Genomic DNA, 21380 nt, shown 5'->3' with positions numbered 1-21380 from the left:
TTTCTGTAAAATGAGTATTTCAATTTGAGTTATTTTAAGTTAAAATAGTAAGTAACTATAATTCCCATTTATTGCTGGCCAATTTTACTGTCAGTCCTTAATTTTGCACTCTGTTAACCACATTATAATGAATCTATATTGAAATCTCACATCCTTTTTTCCCCAGCTCGTTCTTTAAAACAGAAGTTTCTTGTCTATCTGCATTATTATGTCTGGATTTAAGTTCTACTTCAGAGCCACAAGATATAACCCTCTTTTCTGTATGCACGTTAGCAATATTGATGCTTTTTATTTTCAGTATCTTATTCCCTCCTATTTGAGGGAGAAAAGTATTTAATTTCTCTGTCAGCACAAGAATCTTTGCATGCAATGCAATTTCATTTCTGTCGTGGGCTGTATTTTGAATACGACACAGTAAAAGAAATAACAAGTATTTCATAAACGTGAATATTTTCCATATGCTATCTAATTGTACCAAACACCATTTTTCATCGTTAGGAAAGCAGACAAAGTTTAGCTCAAACAACAACTATGGGAGATATTTCACTTTTCCTAAGAAACTCAGGGGCTTTCTTCCAGAAGAAGATTCTCTCCACACTTTAGTTGCCTTCATTTTTTTTTTTTTTTTTTTTTTTAATTTTATAAAATTCAGCATCTTTGTCTCTGATAATCTCCCACGCAGGGCTTGCACGCCACGTGCATCCAAACCTGGCAGCTGTTCCCTGCTAAACTAGAACATAGGAGCAAGTTCACCATCGGCTTTGAATTTGGCGTAGAGCGAGTCGGCCGAGTCTGTCACACTTCACACCATATTCACATAGCGATTCACATATTCATGCGGCGAGAAAGGAAAAAGGATCTGCAAGCCTGTACTTGCTGCTATCGCACCTTTTTTCCTCCCGGCGAGCGCAACTCGTTGTGCCAGCCTGATGTAGCACAGCGGCTTCGCAGCGTCACTGCAACCACAAACTCGCTGTCTTGAGAGGCAGACAGAGATGGATAGCAAGAACCGCCTGATCAATGGACCTTTTGTCCAACCCTTTATCACAAACAATAGGAGCTGCAACAATCCAAAATATATTTAGGTAAATACTGGGAACTAGCAAGCCAGCTGCTGCCACGGAGGCCAAAGACAATCCCCCAGCACCAAAGAAACATCTTTTCTGGGTCCCAAGTGGTGACTGTCAGGACCCCCAGCCCTGCTTCAGCCTGTCCCTTCTTTTATTATCCCGAATGCTCTCCGGGTCGGAGAGCTGCATGTAGTTTTCCAGACCACTGACCGCAGGAGTGATGTGCTCAAGCTCAGTATTAATGTAAAGAACTATAGCAGCAGCTTTATTGAATGGCTCCGGCCCCTCTGGACATCTATATTGTAGAACTTGGATACAGGTGATAGGCACCTAAGATTAGAGAGACTGATAACTATATATTCCTAAAGGGTCCTGTCCTTCCAGATAGATTTTTTCAGAGGATGAATTTGCTTTGTCCAATCTAGAAGGCAGGATCTTGCCAGGAGTACCCACACAGATCATCACCTGTCTTCAGAAAGAGCAGCCACCCTCCCTCACCCAGAATCAGAGCAGCGTAACCCCATCCCACCCAGGCTGGGACAGGAGGTAAGCAGTCATCAAACGGCAATTAAAGACCTGTGGAACACGCACATAGGAGAAAGTGAGAAAATTCAAAACGTACATGCAGGAATTGCTAAGCCTTTTAGACAGAAATAAAGCAAACCAGTTTTACATACAGTCAAGTGCTCTTGCTGTTGTAAGATGAAAGCAAATTGCGTGAAGCTCATCTCATGCCCTTTAAAAGGTCACGTTGGGCAAGCTTGCAAAACTCCTGTCCCCCATCTGACTTGGGCACCAAGGGCATCAGGGCCTCGTGCCTTCCAGCAGGCATCTGTGTGAGCACAAAGCTCTGATACACAGTGAAGAAAGGTCATCTCTGACCTCCGCTGCCCACCTCTCTGGGCATTCATCCTGCTCCTGAAACCCCTTGGGTCTTCCTACCACTTACAGAGGTATTTGGCAAGAATCACATCAGACTCCTGCCAGAGGATTTACAAGAGAAAGGCAAAGCCATCCTGTCAGATCTGCACTTTATTGCTGCAGTAATAGCTCTGCTGGGTAATGGAACAAAGCAGCATCTTTCCGGATGACAGAGGTACCTGCTGGGAGGGCTCCAGGCGGGGGGATGCCAACTTGGAGCACTTGCATGTGCAGGAAAGGACCAGCCTCATGGGTGAATGCCAGTGGGCAGGGAGAAGAGATGACTTTTTGAGGTCTTTAGCCTTTAACGTGCTTGTGCTCGGCTCTTACAGACTTACAGGCTGTACAATACCTACATACTCTCTGAAAACAGGGCGGTAGGTTGCACGCTCTAGCTTAGCCTCCTGTACGTGCTTCAGGGCTCTGCTTAGCACAGGCGCTTTTGATCTGGTTGGGTCTTCTCAATGCATTTGTGAGACAGATTACACAGGAAACCCACAGGCCAGCAGGATGCTATCCACCGTTCAAGGTAGCAGGTAGCATAAGGAGTGTTATTAGTAACAGAAACACTCAATGGAATGAGGTGCAAAATCCATAGAAGTGATTCATTATAGACTGCACTGCTCTTCTGTGAATGTCTTTCCCTGTACAAATGCTTCAGAGCATTGAACAAATCCCGATATGAGAAAGATGGAATCTAACAGGTAGCCAGAGGGAGATTAACCGACACCCAACCATAAGGTAACACAGTGACTCTGCGGCAGGGACAGAACCTGTCCTTGCTCACACTTTTCCCATGCCAATCCCCTCATAACGGCATCTTCCTGTTACTGTAGAAACACCAAACAAGTTCCTTTCCCAGCTATCAGGGAACATCGGACACAGATGGAAATTTCCCAGGCACAAACAGATATCCAGCCAGGTACTGAAAATCCATCAGTACCTGTCACCCGGAGTCCCCCTGCTCCCCCCAGCCAAGCAGGATCCAGAGCACAGCCAAGCTCCTCCGGAGCCGAGATACAGCCATCAGTGGGCTGCATGCAGATGAGACATTTCCCTTCTCACCGCCCCTCCACCTCAGTCTCACATTTAAATGCTGGAGGATGCTAGCTACACCTCAGCTCACATCAGGGATGTCCTGGTAAACTACAACCACAGGAACAAATTCAGTTCTGTCCTATTTAATCCCTCCTTCCTCCCCTACTGCCCCATCCTCATGGACACAGAGTGCTCTTCAATGTGCGGCTTCGCCGCAGCACATTATCAGGGGGAAATGAGAGGTGTGGATGGTCTAAGGGTCACTTCCACAGACAGACTGGAGCTCTGACACAAGCAATACCCGTTTCATGCAAGAACCTCCCACCACAGACCCACCCGTGGAACACAGGAAAGTAGGACGGAGGCTTTTACTCAGGTCTTTCAAGTTGTGGGCTGGAGCCCAGGCTAAATAATGATCCTTTCTCCCGATTTTTAGAAGGTGTTTCACTTCATTATACTCATACAAAGCTCCCTGGGCTGCAGCAATGTAACAGCCTTCAGGCAATTTCATTATTTCTCCAATAACACCTTCTAGAACCCCGATAGCATCAGTCTGTCACCTCTGCTTAGGGAGATGATCCAGATCCAAGTTGATTCTATAGCAATTATTTTTAACAACCAAAACCATAGAGAAACGGTTTTGTCTTCTCTTATAGTAAACATAAAGTGTTAAACTTGATGAATTGCAGGCACTCAAAGCTCTGACCATCACTTAATGGACTATGCATAAAAGGAAACACTCTCTGGAGAAGTAGAGATATTCTACAAGGATGAAATAACATCAAGGCTGCGATCGCTCAGCAATTCTGCAAGAACAAAATAAAACATGACCATGCTGGCACACGGACCACTCGATTCTCTGACCCTCTTTTTCCTACAGGCATGAACTCACTGCTGACACGCTGATTTTGGGATTAAGGACAGAATGAAGTGTTAATTAGCTGCTCATAGTTATGTTTTAAAACACCTACTTTATATACATACACGTGTGCAATTTGGATCTGCATTTCAATTTCTACAGAGTTAACGTTTCTTTCTGGTGCTTCAAAAACAGGCAACATCGATGGAAGAAGTAAGCACAGAGATGGCATGGTACAGACACTGTATTTGAGTCAGGACTCTTGCAGTGACCAGCTGTATGACCAGTGACAAGTCCTATCCTTCTCTACAGCATTTTTTTTTTTTTAAAGTTTGGTGGGGTTTTTTTTTAATTCAGACTGTACAATCTTTGGAGCCAAAAATCTCTCTCATCTTGTAATTAGAGCCAGTACCCACCAAAATGGTTGCTCTCATGCAAACAAGAAGCTCCTGCAATACAAGTAACAGCTGAGAATCCATTACATAAAAATAGAAACCCTTCTAGTTTATTTGCTCTGCAACTAGGGCTCTTCTCTTTTCACATGAGATACCCCTGTCACCATTCCAGTTTAAAGGATCATACAAGCTTCCCCTGTCACCATTCCAGTTTAAAGGATCATACAAGCTTCCAGCTATCCACTACAAAAAGGTAGATACAAGTGTTTAAAGCTAAATAAAAATGACAGCAATATACCTCAGTTGCAAAAAGTTGTGTTAGACCCCCTGGCTTGTGTTACTGTGTTCCATCATTAAATTAGATAAGCCTTATCGCAAATGTTGGCTTGCTTCCACTAGCCTGTACCGCTTAAGAAATGGGACGCACTGAGATAAGAGGCAGCTCTTTTCTATCTACCCAAAGAAGTTAAACACCCCCTCCACCCCCCCCCGTAAATCTCTCCTCCTTTCAAGAGTTACTCAAAGCAAGAGGGGCGAGGTTAAAAAAATGCTTTTCTTATAACTTAAAGATCACCTGTTCAAGCTCCATCCTCAAACGTCTGAGATTAATTCCTTTTCTAAGGACTTTTAACAAACACAGTTCCCTATCTTACAAGTTTCTACATTTGCAGAATACGAAGAAAACTTTGTAGAGCGGAAAGGGAACACCAGGTCAGGCTGGGATACCAAGGTTAAACAAAACATCGATTTCTATAGTACACAGGTATTCTGGGCTTTCTCTTACTGGGGAGATGTAGCGGCAGCTACCCCTTTGCAATTTTAATCACCATCCCCATCAGCACAATGCACTCACAATTTGTTGTCAGCAGTCGTCAAAATCCTGGAGCTCAAGAGCATTCTGAGATGGACTCATCTTAAGTACAGGCACATCATACCACCACATCCTGGCTTCACAAGGATACTTCTCCTCACTGGCTCCTGCATTACTTCTTCCCACAATTCCTTCACAGAGCTATGGCTTCTCACCACACACCCACCAGTTACTCTCTGCAGCTGAGCTCTGCAATCCCAAATCATTGAATAAATGACTACATTTGTGGTCATGGTGAGCCCTTAAGGGCTCTAGATGCATTAGGCATAGTTCTGCAGCCCTTGGGAATCCAGCAGCAGCAGCAATTCCTTGTTCTTGCATTGCCAAAAGATAAAGCTATTTAAACAAAAATGAAATTCACACTTACATAGTGAAGTTAATCATGCAAAATGTTCTGTTTCCTTCTCCCATATGTCTGGAGATGCCTTTTTCTTTTCTAAAGCTTCACACCACAGGTATACAGAAGAGATGCATCAGAGCTGTAAGAATGTCACATGGCTAAAGACATGCTGCAGATTAAAGTGGATAATATTCATCTCAGATTTCAGATAGCTAATATTCCCCCAACAATGCTCACACCATTTTTGGAACCATCCACTTTAGCCTTAATATATAAGAAGGGGAATCTGGGATATGTGCCATGTATCCTGATTTTCTCCAAAGCAGTACAAAAATGTCTGAAACAGCTTTTTAAAAATCTGTATCCTAACTGTTCATCTTTGTTCCCTCTATTTTAAGCTCTCAGGTATTCATATTGCTGGAAAACTGACTGGCCCAGTTGTCTTGTTCTCCAACAAGAAGTATCTCGGAGCAGGCGTCCCATCTCTGACCTTGACAGCCCACTCTGCGATGACAAAGTGTATCATGTCTGTGCTCATTCAGTCTCTAGCCCCTCTGATACAACTGCCAAAGGAGGTGCCAATTGCCAGGGTATTTCCTTTCTGCCAAGCGCTGCCAGCTTGGCTAGCATCACATTAGCAATAGCCAGAGGATTGCTAGAACCTGGCCCACAGAAGAGTTTCAATTTTAGCAGATCCATCCGGTAGCATATTATAAAACAGCAGCTTAAAGTCTAGCTGACTAATTAGGTCCCCAGCTTAGAATATTGATTTTGGTTTTAAATGCTTCTTTTTTGTCTTCTTTCCAATCCCATAGACTTCTCTCAGTCTAGGCATAAATAGTATAGGAATATTCAGCAGACTAAGTGGCTGTAACAGCAACTACCCCTTGACACCTAGCATGCTTGAAAAATATTAGAAAATATTATAATTATAAACTCTCTAAAAGGAGATGATGATCATTTTCAGCATTTCAGCTTAAAACAACCTCAATCCTGGCCCTGATTCCAGGAAGTACAAATAAATATTGGCGAACTCTGCTCCCAACTTTTTATGTTGTACAACACCCATCAGCGCAGCAGCAAAGGAAAAGAACGAACACACATTTGGAACAGATTTAATACGTGTTTCACTGATCCAAATTGCCTCGAATTGCAGTGTAACATTGCCACCAGGCGGGCAAATGCTCCCCTTTGGCATGCCAGCGTCCGTCCTTTGGGGAGGTTTGGCGAAGCTGGAGGGGCCCACGTTTCAGACCCAGACCCCCCTAAACAAGCAGGCATTGTTTGAACACCTGCACATCTCCCCGTACAGCTGGGAAGGTGCCAGCAGTGCCGCTCGCCGCTGGCCGCGGTTCAAACCGTGACCTTTTTAGGCAGGAAGCCGGCGAAGGCTGGGGTTTCATGTCAGAAAGCTGGCAGAGGGAGCAGCAAGAGAAAGGGAAGACGGCAGGCTGTCCAAGTCGCATACCAAGTAAAAGAGAGTTTCAGAAATGTCATTGGTCTCCCTCCCCTGCACACTTTTTCTGAAAGCACTCTCCTTTACTGGTGATAACACCCTGCACCCATCGTGTATTTGGAAAGACGCGTACTCACTGTGGGAAACGTGCACTCACTCAGCACGCAGCGATACATCAGGAAGCAGTTTTAGTATTCCAGGCAGCGAGGGCTGATTGAGGACCTGTCGGTTGTGTCACATCACGTCGGTAAGCAAACAACAGCTTACAAAAACCTTACGAAACTCCCCAAAGCGGTGATAAAATTGAAGGCCACCTAAAGCTTATTATTCCTTGCTGCAAGAGAGAACAATTAGGAAAAGCAGTTACTAGGCCACTTGGCTTCCTCCTTTACCAAAAGCTGGCTGAGAAATCTATTTCAGAAATCACAGTCTGTTTACAGTACAGGGACAGGGTTATCCCCAGACAGAATCAAGGGAGCACAGCCATGAAATGTTTCACAGAGTAAAGCAACAACATTTATAGTTGCAGCCAAAAGGAATTTAAAAACAAAAAACCAAAAAAAACCCCCCAAAAACCACACCCAACAACAAAATGTTCAAGGAATTAAGAAAAAAGTCCCTTTGTTTGCCACCTCAAAATTATATGGAGATAGGCCCTAGGAATAAATGAACTAGAATAAACCAGATTATTTTTAAGGCTTCCTAAATAATGGCGACAGGGACAAAAATCAAACACCCAGCACTTAAGTGCTATGGCGCAAGCTTTCACATGATATCTACGGTGCGGAAGAAAAGGCTGCGCAAAGAATTTTGCACTTAAAATACTACCAGCAGAAAGAGGATGTCAGACTTTGCCTTGGTGTTGGTATTTCACCTAGCTGTCTTGCAGGTAACTCATCACATCTACAGTGACTTCAGTGATCGTATCTGTGATGACATAATATTCCTACAGCAACCACAGTTATGAATGCAAGTTTCCTGGGGAGAAATAAAACAGCAAGGGAGAAATCAAGCTGTTGTTTAAAACGACTTCAGACACGACCAAAATCTTGGCCAAACTTCTTGCATCCAGTACCAGTATTTTAAATAAACTTGCTTTTAAGTACTAGTATATTCCTATTCAGGAGGAAGATAAAATTTTTCACTCCAAGTTAAATTTAAAAACTCAGGGGCAAAACAATATTGGGAATATCATCAGCTTTGAGTTTTGTTGGTTCAATTAATATCCTGATACTACTATCATGCTACAAAAAGACTGGCACTGTACTTCATATGGCAATACAGTTTTTGTTAAACTGATGGATCATTACCTCACTCTCCCACTATTTACTTGTGCAGCGCCTTTTGAATTGCAGTCTTCTGGAACAGGAAAGCCCAGAGGAATGGTTAAGGTTCTGTTATTTTGGCAACCTATTGTTGAGAGAAGACCTTGGAGCAAACACAATTTGTCTTTATTTTACACTGACACTCTAAACAGCTGGTTTGTGTTTGAGAGGGATCACTTTCACAGTCTCGTAGGCACGTAACGTTACTCTGCAAGTGTTAGAATTGTAACAGTATTCAAAGCACTGAAAGCCAAGCATTAGCTCCAAAAATGTACTTTATTTCATTATAAAGCAGATTGTTTAGGCATTATTTCTTTTTGTGAACATCCACTGTATGATCAGCAGGTCCTGCTTCGAGGACATAGCTGCTTGATAACAAAGATTTCACCACTAAACAAAAATACAGATGCATAGAACAAGTGCTGCTTAGACACTGAAGAGCCAACGGTCTAAACTGCACCCAGTTCAAACAGATGATATGACCGAGAATACAAGTACAGCCCCAGCCCAGCCAGAGCTGCGTGCCCAAAAGTGGAGTTCTTTTTATTTCAAAACAAAATTTGTATTGGGCTTCCTGGAAAAACAACAACAACAACAAAATCCCCAAAGCAGAACCACCACACCACGCTCCTTCCCTCTCCTTTAAAGTCACTTTTTAACTGTCCCTTATTTCACATCAAAATTGTGCTGTGGCATACTAGTACTTTATGAAAGACAGAAAAAATATTGAACGTAGTGTGAAGTAATAGCGAATGGTTGGTAGTGAGCATTTCCCGGATACTTTATCCCAATACTTTTGTTCTTTTTCCAATTGTGATCCTCACCCGAGGAGTTTCACTTTTATTGATAGGTGTATCTCATTCCAAATTTGCAGATTTCTCATGCATTTGGTATTTGAGCTCAGTGCATTAACAAGGGCTTCTGGATGTCATCTGTGCTCCTTGGGTAAGTAACAGAGTCCCATCACTCCAAGCAGAAACAGGAAGTCATATACTGTCAGCCCAACATGCAAAAATGCACAGAAGGCATGCTGATGCAGCATAGAGAAACATTCCAACATCGTGACTCCTCATTCTGGTTTCCACGTTGTCCAATACTGATTGAGGAAGAGTGTATTTACAAGACTCGTACACAAATATTTGCATTTGGTCCTAGGCACCTGATTAGTACTGACAATCTACATTAAAATGGAAAATTAAGTATTATTTTGGTCCATTAAAGCCTTTTACTGCAACTTCTCCAATTTGAAGGTGTGATCTTCAAAAAAAGGAGTCGCACTACCTTCCAGAAAAGTACTTTTCTCTGCACCATTCAAGTCAATGAGATTATAGGATGGAAAAGCCTTCTACATGAGCTACTTGTAAGAGCTATCTGACAAGGGTCTCATATCTAGATCTTTAGAAACAGACAAGTAACATACATTCTTTTCACATTCCTTTGTGGTAATGAGACTCAAAATTCCCTAGATATGAGTAGTCAGGTAACATCCTGATTGCTACAAGACCAGAATTTATTATCAATGAGAGAAACTTAGCTTTAGCGAAGAGCGCAAGCAGATTCGCATCTAAGCAGCCGTAACATCCATTTCTTTCAGCTAGCATCAGAACTACAAGTACTACCACTAATGGCAATGAAAACTAGTTAGAAGGTTTTACAAAGCTGCCAGTATGACCAAGTTTCAAAGGTGCAACTCTTAGGCACAGACTCTGGCAGAATCTAGATTGACCTGAGTTTTCTGCTTATGGAGGAGGGGTGGTGGGAAAGAACACAATCCTTTCTTACACAGAAACTTGCTAAGTCTCAAGCCAACATTCAAGATCTGACAAGGTCTGGCGTAGTAATTACAAGACAAAACATTTGGAATTAGAGATATCATTTAGTAAAAAGAAACAACTGCCTTCCAAATCTGCCATACTGAAAAAAAAAAACCCAAACACAAAACCGAACATATTAAACACTGTTTGTGCTTACAACCATAATTATGGAACTTGAGCATTAGAGGGAGAAATTTTTCTCACCACTACTGCAGAGGAGCTGCAAGAACAAGTTAAATGGAAAAAAAATCCCTTCCAAACATTCATTTAACAAACATTTATTAAAACCTGTAAAGGCTTCAAGTATACTAAATTTGAAAGGGTCTCAAAAAAATTTCAAGAGTCATTGAACTAAATCCAATTCAGAAAGTTGATTCTTCTAACACATAATTAAAAAACAATTTTCTTAAAAAAAGGTTTTTTTGCACATTTTTCCTCATCAATTTATAAAATGCAAACAGTATGCTAGAAAAGTTTGAACATAAGGGAATGCGCTTTGGAAACATTATTAAAATATGTGTTCCTATAGAATGACATTATCAAGTTTACGTTACTTCTTTTCACCTGACTGGCTAGATTTTGAGAATGTTCCTCCCCTCTTTCCTGGGTCCATGAGGAGCTAGGTTTAGAAAAGAAGAGCTCCCATACTGCCAACTTCACTCTGTTCCTTCACAAAAATTTCAAAGTACTGATAAATGATAGTGACAGCGAGCAAAATTCCAGTTCCAGACCCAATTGCCCCAAGGAAGTCTGCCAACACAGAGAGGGCACCAATACAGAGACCACCAAATGCAGCAGCTGTAGGGATGTACCTGTAACACACAAAATGAGAACAGAAAAGATGCCATTAGAGTTTGCTCAGGATATTAACAAATATACTAGGATTAGTGGTATATGGCATCTATGGAAAGTATCTAAATCAGAGGCAGGTTTTTTTCCTAGAAAACCAATCCCACTGAGAACAGAAAGAACACTACAGAGATATTCTAACCAGGCGTTTAAAAAAACAAGAATGAAACCACATGAATGGAAAAAAGTCAATGGCAGAATACTCTCTTCTCTCATAGGTCTACGATCCAAGACAAGGAACATGCAATAGCGCCAGTATACTAGGTAAGGAAATAAAACGCTCAACCTGACTGGAGGGAAAAAATGCTAAGCTAAAAGGTATTAACATCTACCATGCAATTAAGCGCAAAGATTAAGCTTATGGCTACTAGTTCTTCAAGTCATTTGCAGATGCCTGAAATCTAAAGTTATGACAACAATTCTATAACATGAAGGGTGTATAGGTCCTACCCTGTGATTAGAAAACCTAGAGATACCAACCCCTGCCTACCTCTGTACCTAGTAGATTTAAGTAACCACTTGTTTTAGAAGCAAGGTCTGCATGAAAACAGTACTCAAGACATAGTAACACATTAAAAATTACCGTAAAAAAATACTTGTGCATCGATTTGAAGTAGTACAGTACACTAAGGTGCTCATTAGTAGCTATCCTATAAAAAGTATAAAAATGGGAAAAATGTAACCGGAAAATACAAGTTCCAGTATTTAAGGCACATTCTCTAATTGTAAGGTAAGAATACGCTGTACTGTACAAGTCTTCCATTAATGAGATAATATTCTATGTCTCATGCATGTAACATTGAAGCTGAAAGAACATCTGTGTTCTAGGATCTAGAAAGTGGAAGTCAAAGCAAAATTTGCCGTGTGTTTCCCCATAACACTTTGCATAAATAGCCTGTGAAACATGTAGCTCACCTGTTTAGTTCATGTACCATTGAAGTTTCTCTGTGGCCTCGCATTACCATTTGTTGTTCTTTCAATTGTTTGGCAACCTGTATTGGATCAAGGAATGGAGCAAGTAAGTTTAGTGTCATTTGCCAAGGCCACGGAACTTAGTACTATGGGAAAACAGAAGCAAGACATTTCAGTAAATGGTGGTGGGTTTGGGTTTTTTTTGCACTGTTTTGTTTTTTATTATTCATCCAAGCTGAAAACATCCAGTATTTTAACCTCAGATAGATTGCAGTCACAGGCACTTTTCCACACTGTCAATTACACAAAGCTTTTTGGATAATTCTAGTCCTATTGAGAAAAGGAAAATCTGGAAATTGGTAGGCTCTCATACACATAATTCAATTCTGGTTTTGCCACCTACCCTTCTCACGGTTAGGGTTCAGCAGATGTCAGCAAAATCATCCTATGAAGCGTCCATTCTGTTTCAGTTTCCCACATTCAACTGAGCTAACTGTGGGGCCATAGTAGAAACTATATGACTTAGAAAGAATCCCTTCTTGGAACATTATTCTTAAATTGGATTTCTGCAATTGTACGGGGTTATAATAGAGCCCTGCAAACATTTTACTAACAACTGAGGGGAACTGAAAGTCTAGCAGGGAATTTCTGAAGGTGCTTGTCACTGAATCTAATGTACTGAGAAAACACACTTTCAGATGATTAATCTACCAGTTTTCCACTATACAGTCAACACTTAAGTTATGATTTATCGATTCTTACTTCTGACCTTGTTTACATGGACTTACAATAGTTTTATTCAGTATTAGGAAAGTATATTAAAGTGTTAAAAGCTGTATGTTAGTTTATACTGAAAGAAAAATCTGGCTATACATGGCTGCGAGTACCTCCCTGCATGCCTGACAACAAGCAGCTAGATGCAAGTCCAAAACAAGAGAGTGCTCACGCTGTTACAGTAACTGTGCAACTATTACATATTTGTTAAAGAATGGATTAAACCGTTCCATATGGCTGCCAAACTTGATTTCCTACCCAAAACCACACAATACAAACATACCACGATGACAACTATTTTCCTTCTTGTTTTCCAATTCCAATTTCAGAATGATATAGTTGCTGAATATCAAATATCCTGTAGCAAATGGAAATTTTGAGAAGCTAGACTCAGGTACATTAATGCACTGCACTATGTGCTCTGTTATCAGCACTCTCAAGTTTAAAATAACAACCTCTAGTTAGTCTGCCCCAAAAAGAAGTTCAGAACTCTCTATGCCAGGCACGGGTATTCACGCTTTACCTGCAAGTTCTTAAGTGGCAAGTGCCTTGCAGACGGTGCATCTGTCATTTGGCACCAAAGGAGTTTCTACCTTTCCTGTTACCCTGCCTGCCCTCACACTGATCAGATCTTACATAGCAATGTTCAAAGTTTCCTAATGCCAATGAAAGCCGTAATTTGAGTTTTGTTGTTGCTGTTTTTGAAAAAGCAGTTAAAAAAACAGGGAAAAAATCACCCCCATTCTGCCCTCATCCTCCCCGCTTACAAAAAAGACACAGTCATTGTTTATACAAACAATAAATACTACCAACAAGATTACCAGCATAACAGCTATTTCAGAAGAGAGTCAGCCTTATTCTTACAACAGCCCATCTCTTTTCATCATGTAAGCTTACATAATTTATAATTTTAAACTTACATCTTTGGCAGAGGAGCCAGAGACTTCAATCCATGTCTTAGAGAAGAAAGCACAGGAGCCCAACATAAATACAATATAAACAACTGCATGTACAGGGTCTTCTAACACTGAAGAAAAGGACTCTGGAGGTGACAGATAATAACAAAGTCCACCAACTGGGTAAGCACGAGCAGGGCCTCCAGATGACGTGTCCTAGAAGAAGGAAGCAAGCAGTCACCAACTTTCTCACTATTTCTTAGCCATTAAGCTAAGCCTGGGTTTATATCACCTTCATGTCACTGTATATCAGTACCACTACAGCATCACACAAAGACTCAACTTTACTATCACAAGCAGTTTATGGAGTGGAAATGGAATACAATAAGGAACAGCAAAAATACCTAGGACAGCAAAGAACAGCCCAAGGTAAAAGGTAAGTGGAGACTAAACATCTACACTCATCACAGTAGGTACTCTACCATTAATTTAAACAAATTACTAATTTAGGAGTTTCAGTGTACATGACCGCCTGTAGAAGTGTGCCTTAATATTTAGAGAGACCATCTCTTCAACCATGCATTTTAATGGTGCTTTTATAAAGCTGTATGCAAAATTAGAAGGCATACTCACAGACCAAGTGCCCAGCAGGCTAACCAGTAAGTTGCCACTGAAGCGAGCAGAAAGCATCTGGGAGATGACGTACAAGTTTGACACCAGGGCGGACTGAAGAATAATGGGAATGTTGGATGTATAGAACAGCTTGATAGGGTAGGTGTTGTACTGGCCACGGTAGCGAGCAGATTTGATAGGAAGATCCACTCTGAAGCCCTGAAAAGTTTTCAAAAGAAAGTCCCCCATTATATCTGGACATGAACTCATACCACAGGTCATAAATTGTAAGTGCAGAGCCTTGACAGCATCAGAAAAAAAACCTGCAATCATTTTGTGCAACTACACATACTTTACCCAGAGGGCTATCTATGCAAACACTTCTGCAAAGGGCCTGGAAGCCTGCAGGGTTGTCTAAACTCACACATAAACAAGGTATGAAAGATGGAGACATCAGAAGAAATCTGAAGTTTCAAGAAGACTGAACATAGCATCCAGGAAAAGAAACATTAAAACTTTCTATATTCTTCAGCAGTTTGCTGCAACAAACAGTAAGAGACATTCAGGCTTAAAGACTTCAAAGTATTTTCCAGCAAAAAGCAATAGCATTTGGGTTAGGCAATATTACATGTATACATTCATCTGGTTTTTTTTCAGAGACCAAAGTAGGTCTCAAGACTTTTGTGTGGCAACAGTAAGCGTGGAAACTGATTAAGAGAAGCTAGTGTTAAATGAACATCCAGATGTTGCAGGTACAACAGCAAGTCTTCTGAAGGCACTAGAAAGTGGAAATATAGTTTCCTGGAGAAGGAAGCAGATTACAGATCTACTTCCATATAAACAGTTTTACAGTCCTCTTTATTCCAACTGACCTGGAAATAAATTACAATAGCAAAGACAAAGATGGTGGCAATCAGATTCATAAGGTTGGGCAGATTCTGACGGTAAAAGGCCTCACGAAGAGCTCTGACTTTGTCTGTACGAGTAGCCAGAAGATGGAACAGAGCAATGATGGCTCCCTCGAATTCCATGCCTTGGAAAGGAAAAGAAAAACCAAGTTAGGTGTGCTGTGATTATCTCCAAACTTCAGTGCTTTGTCTCCTTAGACATACTTCTGAACTACAAGATTCAGAAGAGGATTTCTGCAAGTCTTTTTCATCTTGAGCATGCTCTCAGCCTTTTACTACCGTCATCCTTCATATCAGCTACGTTATTTCCAAGATTTTTTTTAAATCCCCCTGTAGTGGCCTAGAAACTAAATCACAACCCAAGAATCAAATGGGATAACTTTATTGGTCTCTAGAAACATCGACATTCACCAAGTTCTTCCCCAATTTAATAAAATTAAATTAAATGCAGGAGGCAGCATGCTTTCTAGAATCATTCATGATGAGACACTAGTTATTTGTTTGTATTACAGCAAATGTGATAACCTCACTTATGTTTTCTACTATACAGCACCAAATAAGATCACCTCCTGTCAGGTTTGGAGAATAAGGTCTTTGGGGCAAAGAGCAAAACATGCAAGGAGCAGAAAGAAACAGATGATATTTGTTAGTAAGTTGGGCAGCAGCCGCAATACAACAGGAGTCTACCATTATCGAGTTTTAATGGAGGCACTGTAAGAAATTCAAGTGGAGGAAATATCTTGAGAGATACTACAAAATTTAAACGAAGTATCTTTGTACTTGCTCCTTGCATAGGAGCACTCGCTGTATTAACAAGATTCACTACATGGCAACTACATAGCTAAGATGCTAGTAACAGCATTTGCCATTTAAGTTAACATACTGAAAAAAAAAGATTTAGCTTTTTTGTACCGAACTAAGACTTTTCTACAACTGACATTTTTCTATTTTAAATGATCATTGTACTATTCTATATAAGAATGTAAAGAGGTGGAATTTTAAAAGAATATGGAGGGAAGCTACTTGGTTTTCTGTTTCATTTGATAAATAATTCAATCCTAAGGCAAGTAAAGAAAATGAACTATGCCGTATTACCTCGCCCTGTGTTCACCGTGGTGGGACTGAATGCCTTCCACACAATAGTCTCACAGATATTGGTAGCAATGAAGAGAGAGATGCCAGAACCAAGGCCATATCCTTTCTGTAGGAGCTCATCCAACAGCAGAACTATCAATCCAGCAACAAAAAGCTACAGTAAAAAAAGAACTACAGCGTTAGTCCCATCCCTTTTTAATTTTTGTAAAAAATTAATTGTACTAAAAGATAAGGAAAGACTATATATATGAGGAAGCAGGCATGCTTTGATCTTTTTTCTCTGCATGCGGGGCAGGCAGTCCGTAAGACTGATGTTTTGATTCTTTCAGAGGGAGAATAAGTAGAGGACTAGAAATTACCTGAATTGTGATGAGCAAGCAGATACCAGCACCCATCTCAGATGGGTCTCCATACATTCCAGTCATTACATAGACAATAGACTGTCCGATGGTAATGATCATTCCAAACACTGTAGAATACAAGAAAAAGTATGTATTTGTTCTGGAGATTTATGTCAGTGGGCAATTAGAGAAATATAAATCACTTCTTTGTAGAGAAAGTTGGGAAAGAATACATAAGTCACAGGATGTTTAAATTCAAGGGCAAGTTAAGTTTGTTGTCTGAAATCTGGCACTGAAAATACAAATACACATAGACGCTTCAAAAACAACTACACTTAGAAGCAAGTGGGTTTGGTTACTGAAGATTGCTTTAGATATTGAAAACTCTGAGAGTGTTAAGACACTATCTTAGCAATTTATGATTCTTTTTTTCCCCAGTAAAAACAGATCAGTAAGTAGTGTGGTACAGCACAAAATAGCTAAAGAATACTCAAATTTTTCTAAAAGCCATTTATCAAGTGAGCACAGAGATCTCTTATTACTAAGAAAGAGCCATGCTTGAAACTGCAAGGTAAAAACAACTACAACATCTTAATCAACTGTTTAGGTTAACACTGACCAGCACAGTTCAAAGGTTGGGTCCCCACAGTCTACATATTGCTTAGTTTACCCGATGAGATTACAGCAGCAATGCCAATTGCAGATACTTTTCCTCTACAAACCTACCTGAAGCTTAACAGCTAACAAGCCAGAGAGCAGTCAGAAAAAGACTAATGAAATACAGAAATCTGTAGCACAACATGAACACACAGCACGACAGAAACCCATATATCTGACTCCAGCATTCATCACATGGCAAGTTTACGCTTCCTATTGTTAGGGTTCGATACTCATCAGCCTTTAATATCAGCTGTTACTTACATTTCTGTGCTCCGTTGAAGAGAGCTCTGTCCTTTGGGGTGTCACCAACTTCAATTATCTTGGCACCTGCCAAGAGCTGCATGATGAGCCCAGAAGTGACAATAGGTGAAATACCCAGCTCCATCAACGTACCTGCCAGACACAGGAAGAACAATGAAAGAAAATAATGGGGCGTACCATACCCAGGCACCTTTGAAGTTCAAAGTTTGTTTTTTCCACCCCTTACATCATGATGGAGAAGATATAAAACTCCAAATCTCCATAAATGCAGAAGGTTTCAATGATAAAAGAAGCTTGTTAAAAGTCAGTCTGGTAAGTAATGCAGCACTTCTCAGTACCTTGAAAACTACGTTCGCTGAAAAAGACTTTTGCTGTCAGGAACAGATTTACTCTGCATAAAACAAGGTAGGAATTTGCTTTCTACCTTTGGCAATCAGTCACTTTATTATTCATGATTTTAAACAGGAAAACCCAAACTTTTCTCAGGAGTGCACCAAGTTGCAGGGATGCATATATGCACATCTCATTATGACAGAAACTGATAGATAGCCCAAATAATATATAATGACAAAGTGAACTGTCACCATTCTTGATTCATACCTGCATTACAAAGCCTCTACAAGAAACTGAGATTTATACAAACTATCATGAATTTTAATCTTCTGTGAGGCAGACTCAAAGATGTCACCCAGAAAACCACAACAGAAAACCACAACATGTAATATGGTTTGAAACACAAATCAAAAAGCTTGAAATATATACAGAAGATGGCAACAGCAGTGATGCAGGTAATTAGGAACTGTCTCTTCCCTAGCCCTTTTCCCTCCAAAATACTCCTTAAATTTTGTACATATAATAGAATGCACACAGCCAACCGTAAACTCATTTTGTGCACAAGGTTGTGCCTTTCCCAATGCCACATTGGTTTATGATTTTACATAATATATAACATGACTTTTCCCTCTCTACTTCAGTTTTTATCTTTGTTAAAATAGAGTGCAATGTTAAAACAAGTCCAAAAATGTTTTGTTCCAAGATAAAACAATTCCCTCCTGAAAGACTGACCATACCTCTATTTGATGCCAAAATCACTCTCATCCAGTAGAAAGGATCTGCTGAGTCTGATGACATGATACCAAACAAGGGAATCTGCATTTCCAACCAACAGAGGAAACAGGATTAAATTAGAGACTTCATAACATCCTTTAAACATTTCAGCTCTTCCTTAAAAACAAGGGAAAGAAACATACCTGGCAGCATACTAAAAAGATGAAGAGTGTGATAGCTGTCCATAGTACCTTTTCCTTAAACTGAATCTAAAGGGGAAAAAAAACAAACCACAACAACAACCAAAGATGATAAAGCTGCCAAGATAACAAGATCTAGTCAATCAGGCAAACTTTCATAGTAGCTAAAGCGCACTTCATCTTCTTGCGAAGGGACAAAGTACCAGACATCCTAAAGAAAATAACTCACTCTTCATCCCTTTTATACTATGTAAGGCCAAACAAAATGACAAAGCTTTATAGAAACTTTAATCCAAATAAACAAGCTCACACCAATGGAAGGTAATTCTAGTACTTCCACAGAAATGAGTCTTACATTTTCACAAGAAAGAGCTTCTGGTGTGGAAAAAAAAAAAATAATACAGAGAAGCTTATCTTTGCAAACAATCTTAGCTTAGAACTTAAGAAGCAAAGATTTTTCAAGTTGCTATTTTAAACTACTCTAGTTTACACTCCAATACGTACTCCTTTCAACATCTCACCACTCACTGCTACGGCATAACCGCTTCTGCACAAGTGCATTTACCAGCAAATATATTCTTGTACAACCATATCCAGAGTACAGGATGTACTAGACAAGCACTCCACTAGAAACAAATGTCTATAAAACTGCCATTCTCCCAAGGAGAAAAAAAAACCCAAAATCCCACAAGTGCAAACTAAGCTGTAAACATTTTATACTACACAAATATAGACCTATAAAGAGAATTTTATTAGCTTACCTTCCGTTCTGGCTTTTGGATTTCAGGCAAGATAACACAGAAGGGCTTGATTACTTCAAGAAATTTTACTGTAAGGAAATTAGTTAAAAGACAAAGTGAACACACAGATACAAAAAACACTGGGAAAAGCTCAAGTAAAATTGAATTTGGACACATAGGTTATATGTTAAAAGTTCCAATTAGGGACAAAGGTTTGTTGGGGTTTTTTTAGATTAAATTCTTATCTGGTCTAAATACATCTTACTAGCCGAACCTCTGTATAAGTACAATATGGAGAGGAAATAGAAAAAAAAAATGTCAAGGAGTTTTCTCCTTTTACCAAGTAGGTTGACAGCGCAAAAACCCCTTGCCATTGTTTAGCACAAGTTTATCAATACATTTGAAAAATTTCATAAGAGCTTCTCCCCTAGCCTGATATTTGAGAAATACAATACCCAAGATAGTTTTAACTCAGAGGTTACTTTTGGGCCATACAGCTTCAAAATTCCTACACACTCTTCATAAGCAACAATTCAAGTTACTTTACAGAACGCCTCATGCAATGATCGCCTTCTAGTCAAAATGCCGCATCCTTGGATCAGAAAAGTCATAATTGTCTCAGTCTTAGAAAAAGCATACAAAAGAAGAGGGTATCTGCGAAGTCACAAGTTCTCCTATGAGCAGAGAGATCTGATCTTGAACAGAGCGAATGCTGAACTTCTTAAGACAAATCTAAGACTGCACACGTGTTTTGGACTGAGTTGAATTAAAAAGTGTACGACAACGCAGAAGAACTGAAACTACTGGTGGTTTTCCACTCTCTGTGGAAGGCAACAACTTTAGTGTTAATCTTGTAACGCTTTAAGACCAGCCCATAAAAACTATTTACTTAATTTCAAACTATTAATTGCCCAAAGAATTACACTGAATTGTGGTTTTGAACTTAAACCAGATCGTGATTCTCTCCTACATCTACAATAACATACAGATTGACCCAGATGCTTTTCAAGCAGCTCTTCCTCGAGGGAGCAGACTCTAAAGACTTCCATTCACTCGGATTAATTCTAGGCTGCAGATCACTGTTTATCGTTTACTCTGACAACGCCATTGATTTTTTGGCTTAAAGCGTTGTGACCAATGACCAAGGTGACAGCCCATCTCTCCCTGCCTCGGTACCTGGGGTGGCCAGGCTCGACAGAGCCCGCCCGGCGGAGCGGCCCGGCCACCGGGCATCACAGAGCAAGCTCCCTTCCCTGGGGAGATCTGCCATAACCAGGAAACGGGACCTTTAACCGCGAGAGGGAGGGAAAAAAAAAATCCAGAGGGAGTCTCCAAAGCAGAGGAAGGGAAACCCGCACAGGGCTGGCCACGGAGGGAGTGCCGCCGCCGGCGGGCAGCCCCGAGGGCCGTGGGCCCGGACTGGGGGCCGGCGGGCGAGGGCAGGGCGGCGGCCCCTCAGAGGCGGCGGGGGGGAACGGGCCGCCGCGCCGCCCATGAGGAGGGCCCGTCCCCGGGTGCTTGTGAAAGGGGAGCCGGTGGCCGAGCCGCGGCCCCCTGGCAGTCACGCACCCCGCGGAAACGCAACGCCACTCCCCTCCCCTCCCCTCCCTTCCCTTTCCGCGGCCTGCCGCCGCCGCCCGGCCGAGACGCCCCGGTACTCACTGCCCATGGCGGCCGCCGGACGGGAGCAAAGAGCGAGCGGTGGCGGCGGCGGCTGCCTCGGAGAGACACGTCAGGGATTGAGCCCCGCCGCCCCCTTCCGCTTCCTGCCACGCGCCGGGTTCGCGGGGCGCCGCCGCCACTGCGCAGGCGCCGTCGCCCGGGCCGTACCCCAGCAACCACCGCCCTCCGCCGCCGCCACGGCAAAGCGCCTACAACTCCCATCATGCACTGCTGCTGGACACCCAGAGGGAACTACGCCCTCTAAGGCGGGCCCTTGATGCTTATTGGCTTTTCTTGGGTCTACGCGACCAATCAGATGACGCGGTGGGGCGCG

The 21380-nt window shown here is 41.4% G+C and overlaps 1 protein-coding gene and 1 long non-coding RNA gene across 2 annotated transcripts in view; both read right to left on the bottom strand.

Moving 5' to 3' along the window:
* The window catches only part of LOC142415692 (uncharacterized), a 33728-nt gene extending 25803 nt beyond the window's left edge, over positions 1-7925 (bottom strand). The window contains exons 1-2 of the long non-coding RNA XR_012777511.1: positions 7779-7925; positions 7088-7284 (exon numbers count right to left, since the gene is read on the bottom strand). This is a non-coding gene — a long non-coding RNA (uncharacterized LOC142415692). The remainder of the gene's footprint in view (positions 1-7087; positions 7285-7778) is intronic.
* A 609-nt stretch (positions 7926-8534) lies between these two features.
* On the bottom strand, positions 8535-21174 carry SEC61A1 (SEC61 translocon subunit alpha 1). Its single transcript, XM_075513671.1, has 12 exons — positions 21047-21174; positions 19406-19473; positions 18648-18713; positions 18468-18546; positions 17398-17529; positions 16495-16604; positions 16136-16289; positions 15005-15165; positions 14154-14351; positions 13545-13736; positions 11854-11930; positions 8535-10901 (listed from the first exon to the last, which is right to left on the bottom strand). The coding sequence occupies exons 1-12, from the start codon at positions 21051-21053 to the stop codon at positions 10715-10717; spliced, it is 1431 nt and encodes a 476-aa protein (XP_075369786.1). The 5' UTR covers positions 21054-21174; the 3' UTR covers positions 8535-10714.
* Positions 21175-21380: the final 206 nt, after the last annotated feature.

This window comes from Mycteria americana, chromosome 11 (assembly GCF_035582795.1).
Source record: "Mycteria americana isolate JAX WOST 10 ecotype Jacksonville Zoo and Gardens chromosome 11, USCA_MyAme_1.0, whole genome shotgun sequence".
Lineage (NCBI taxonomy): Eukaryota > Metazoa > Chordata > Aves > Ciconiiformes > Ciconiidae > Mycteria > Mycteria americana.
The sequence above is the reverse complement of the archived record's forward strand: the minus strand, read 5'-3'. Positions and strand labels throughout refer to the sequence as shown.

Excerpts from the sequence above, each read along its gene's own strand:
- SEC61A1 (XM_075513671.1), bottom strand. Across the intron at positions 17,530-18,467 it reads GATTTTGGCATCAAATAGAG|GTACGTTGATGGAGCTGGGT; the intron begins GTATGGTCAGTC and ends TGTGTCTGGCAG. Across the intron at positions 10,902-11,853 it reads ATGGTACATGAACTAAACAG|GTACATCCCTACAGCTGCTG; the intron begins GTGAGCTACATG and ends TGTGTGTTACAG.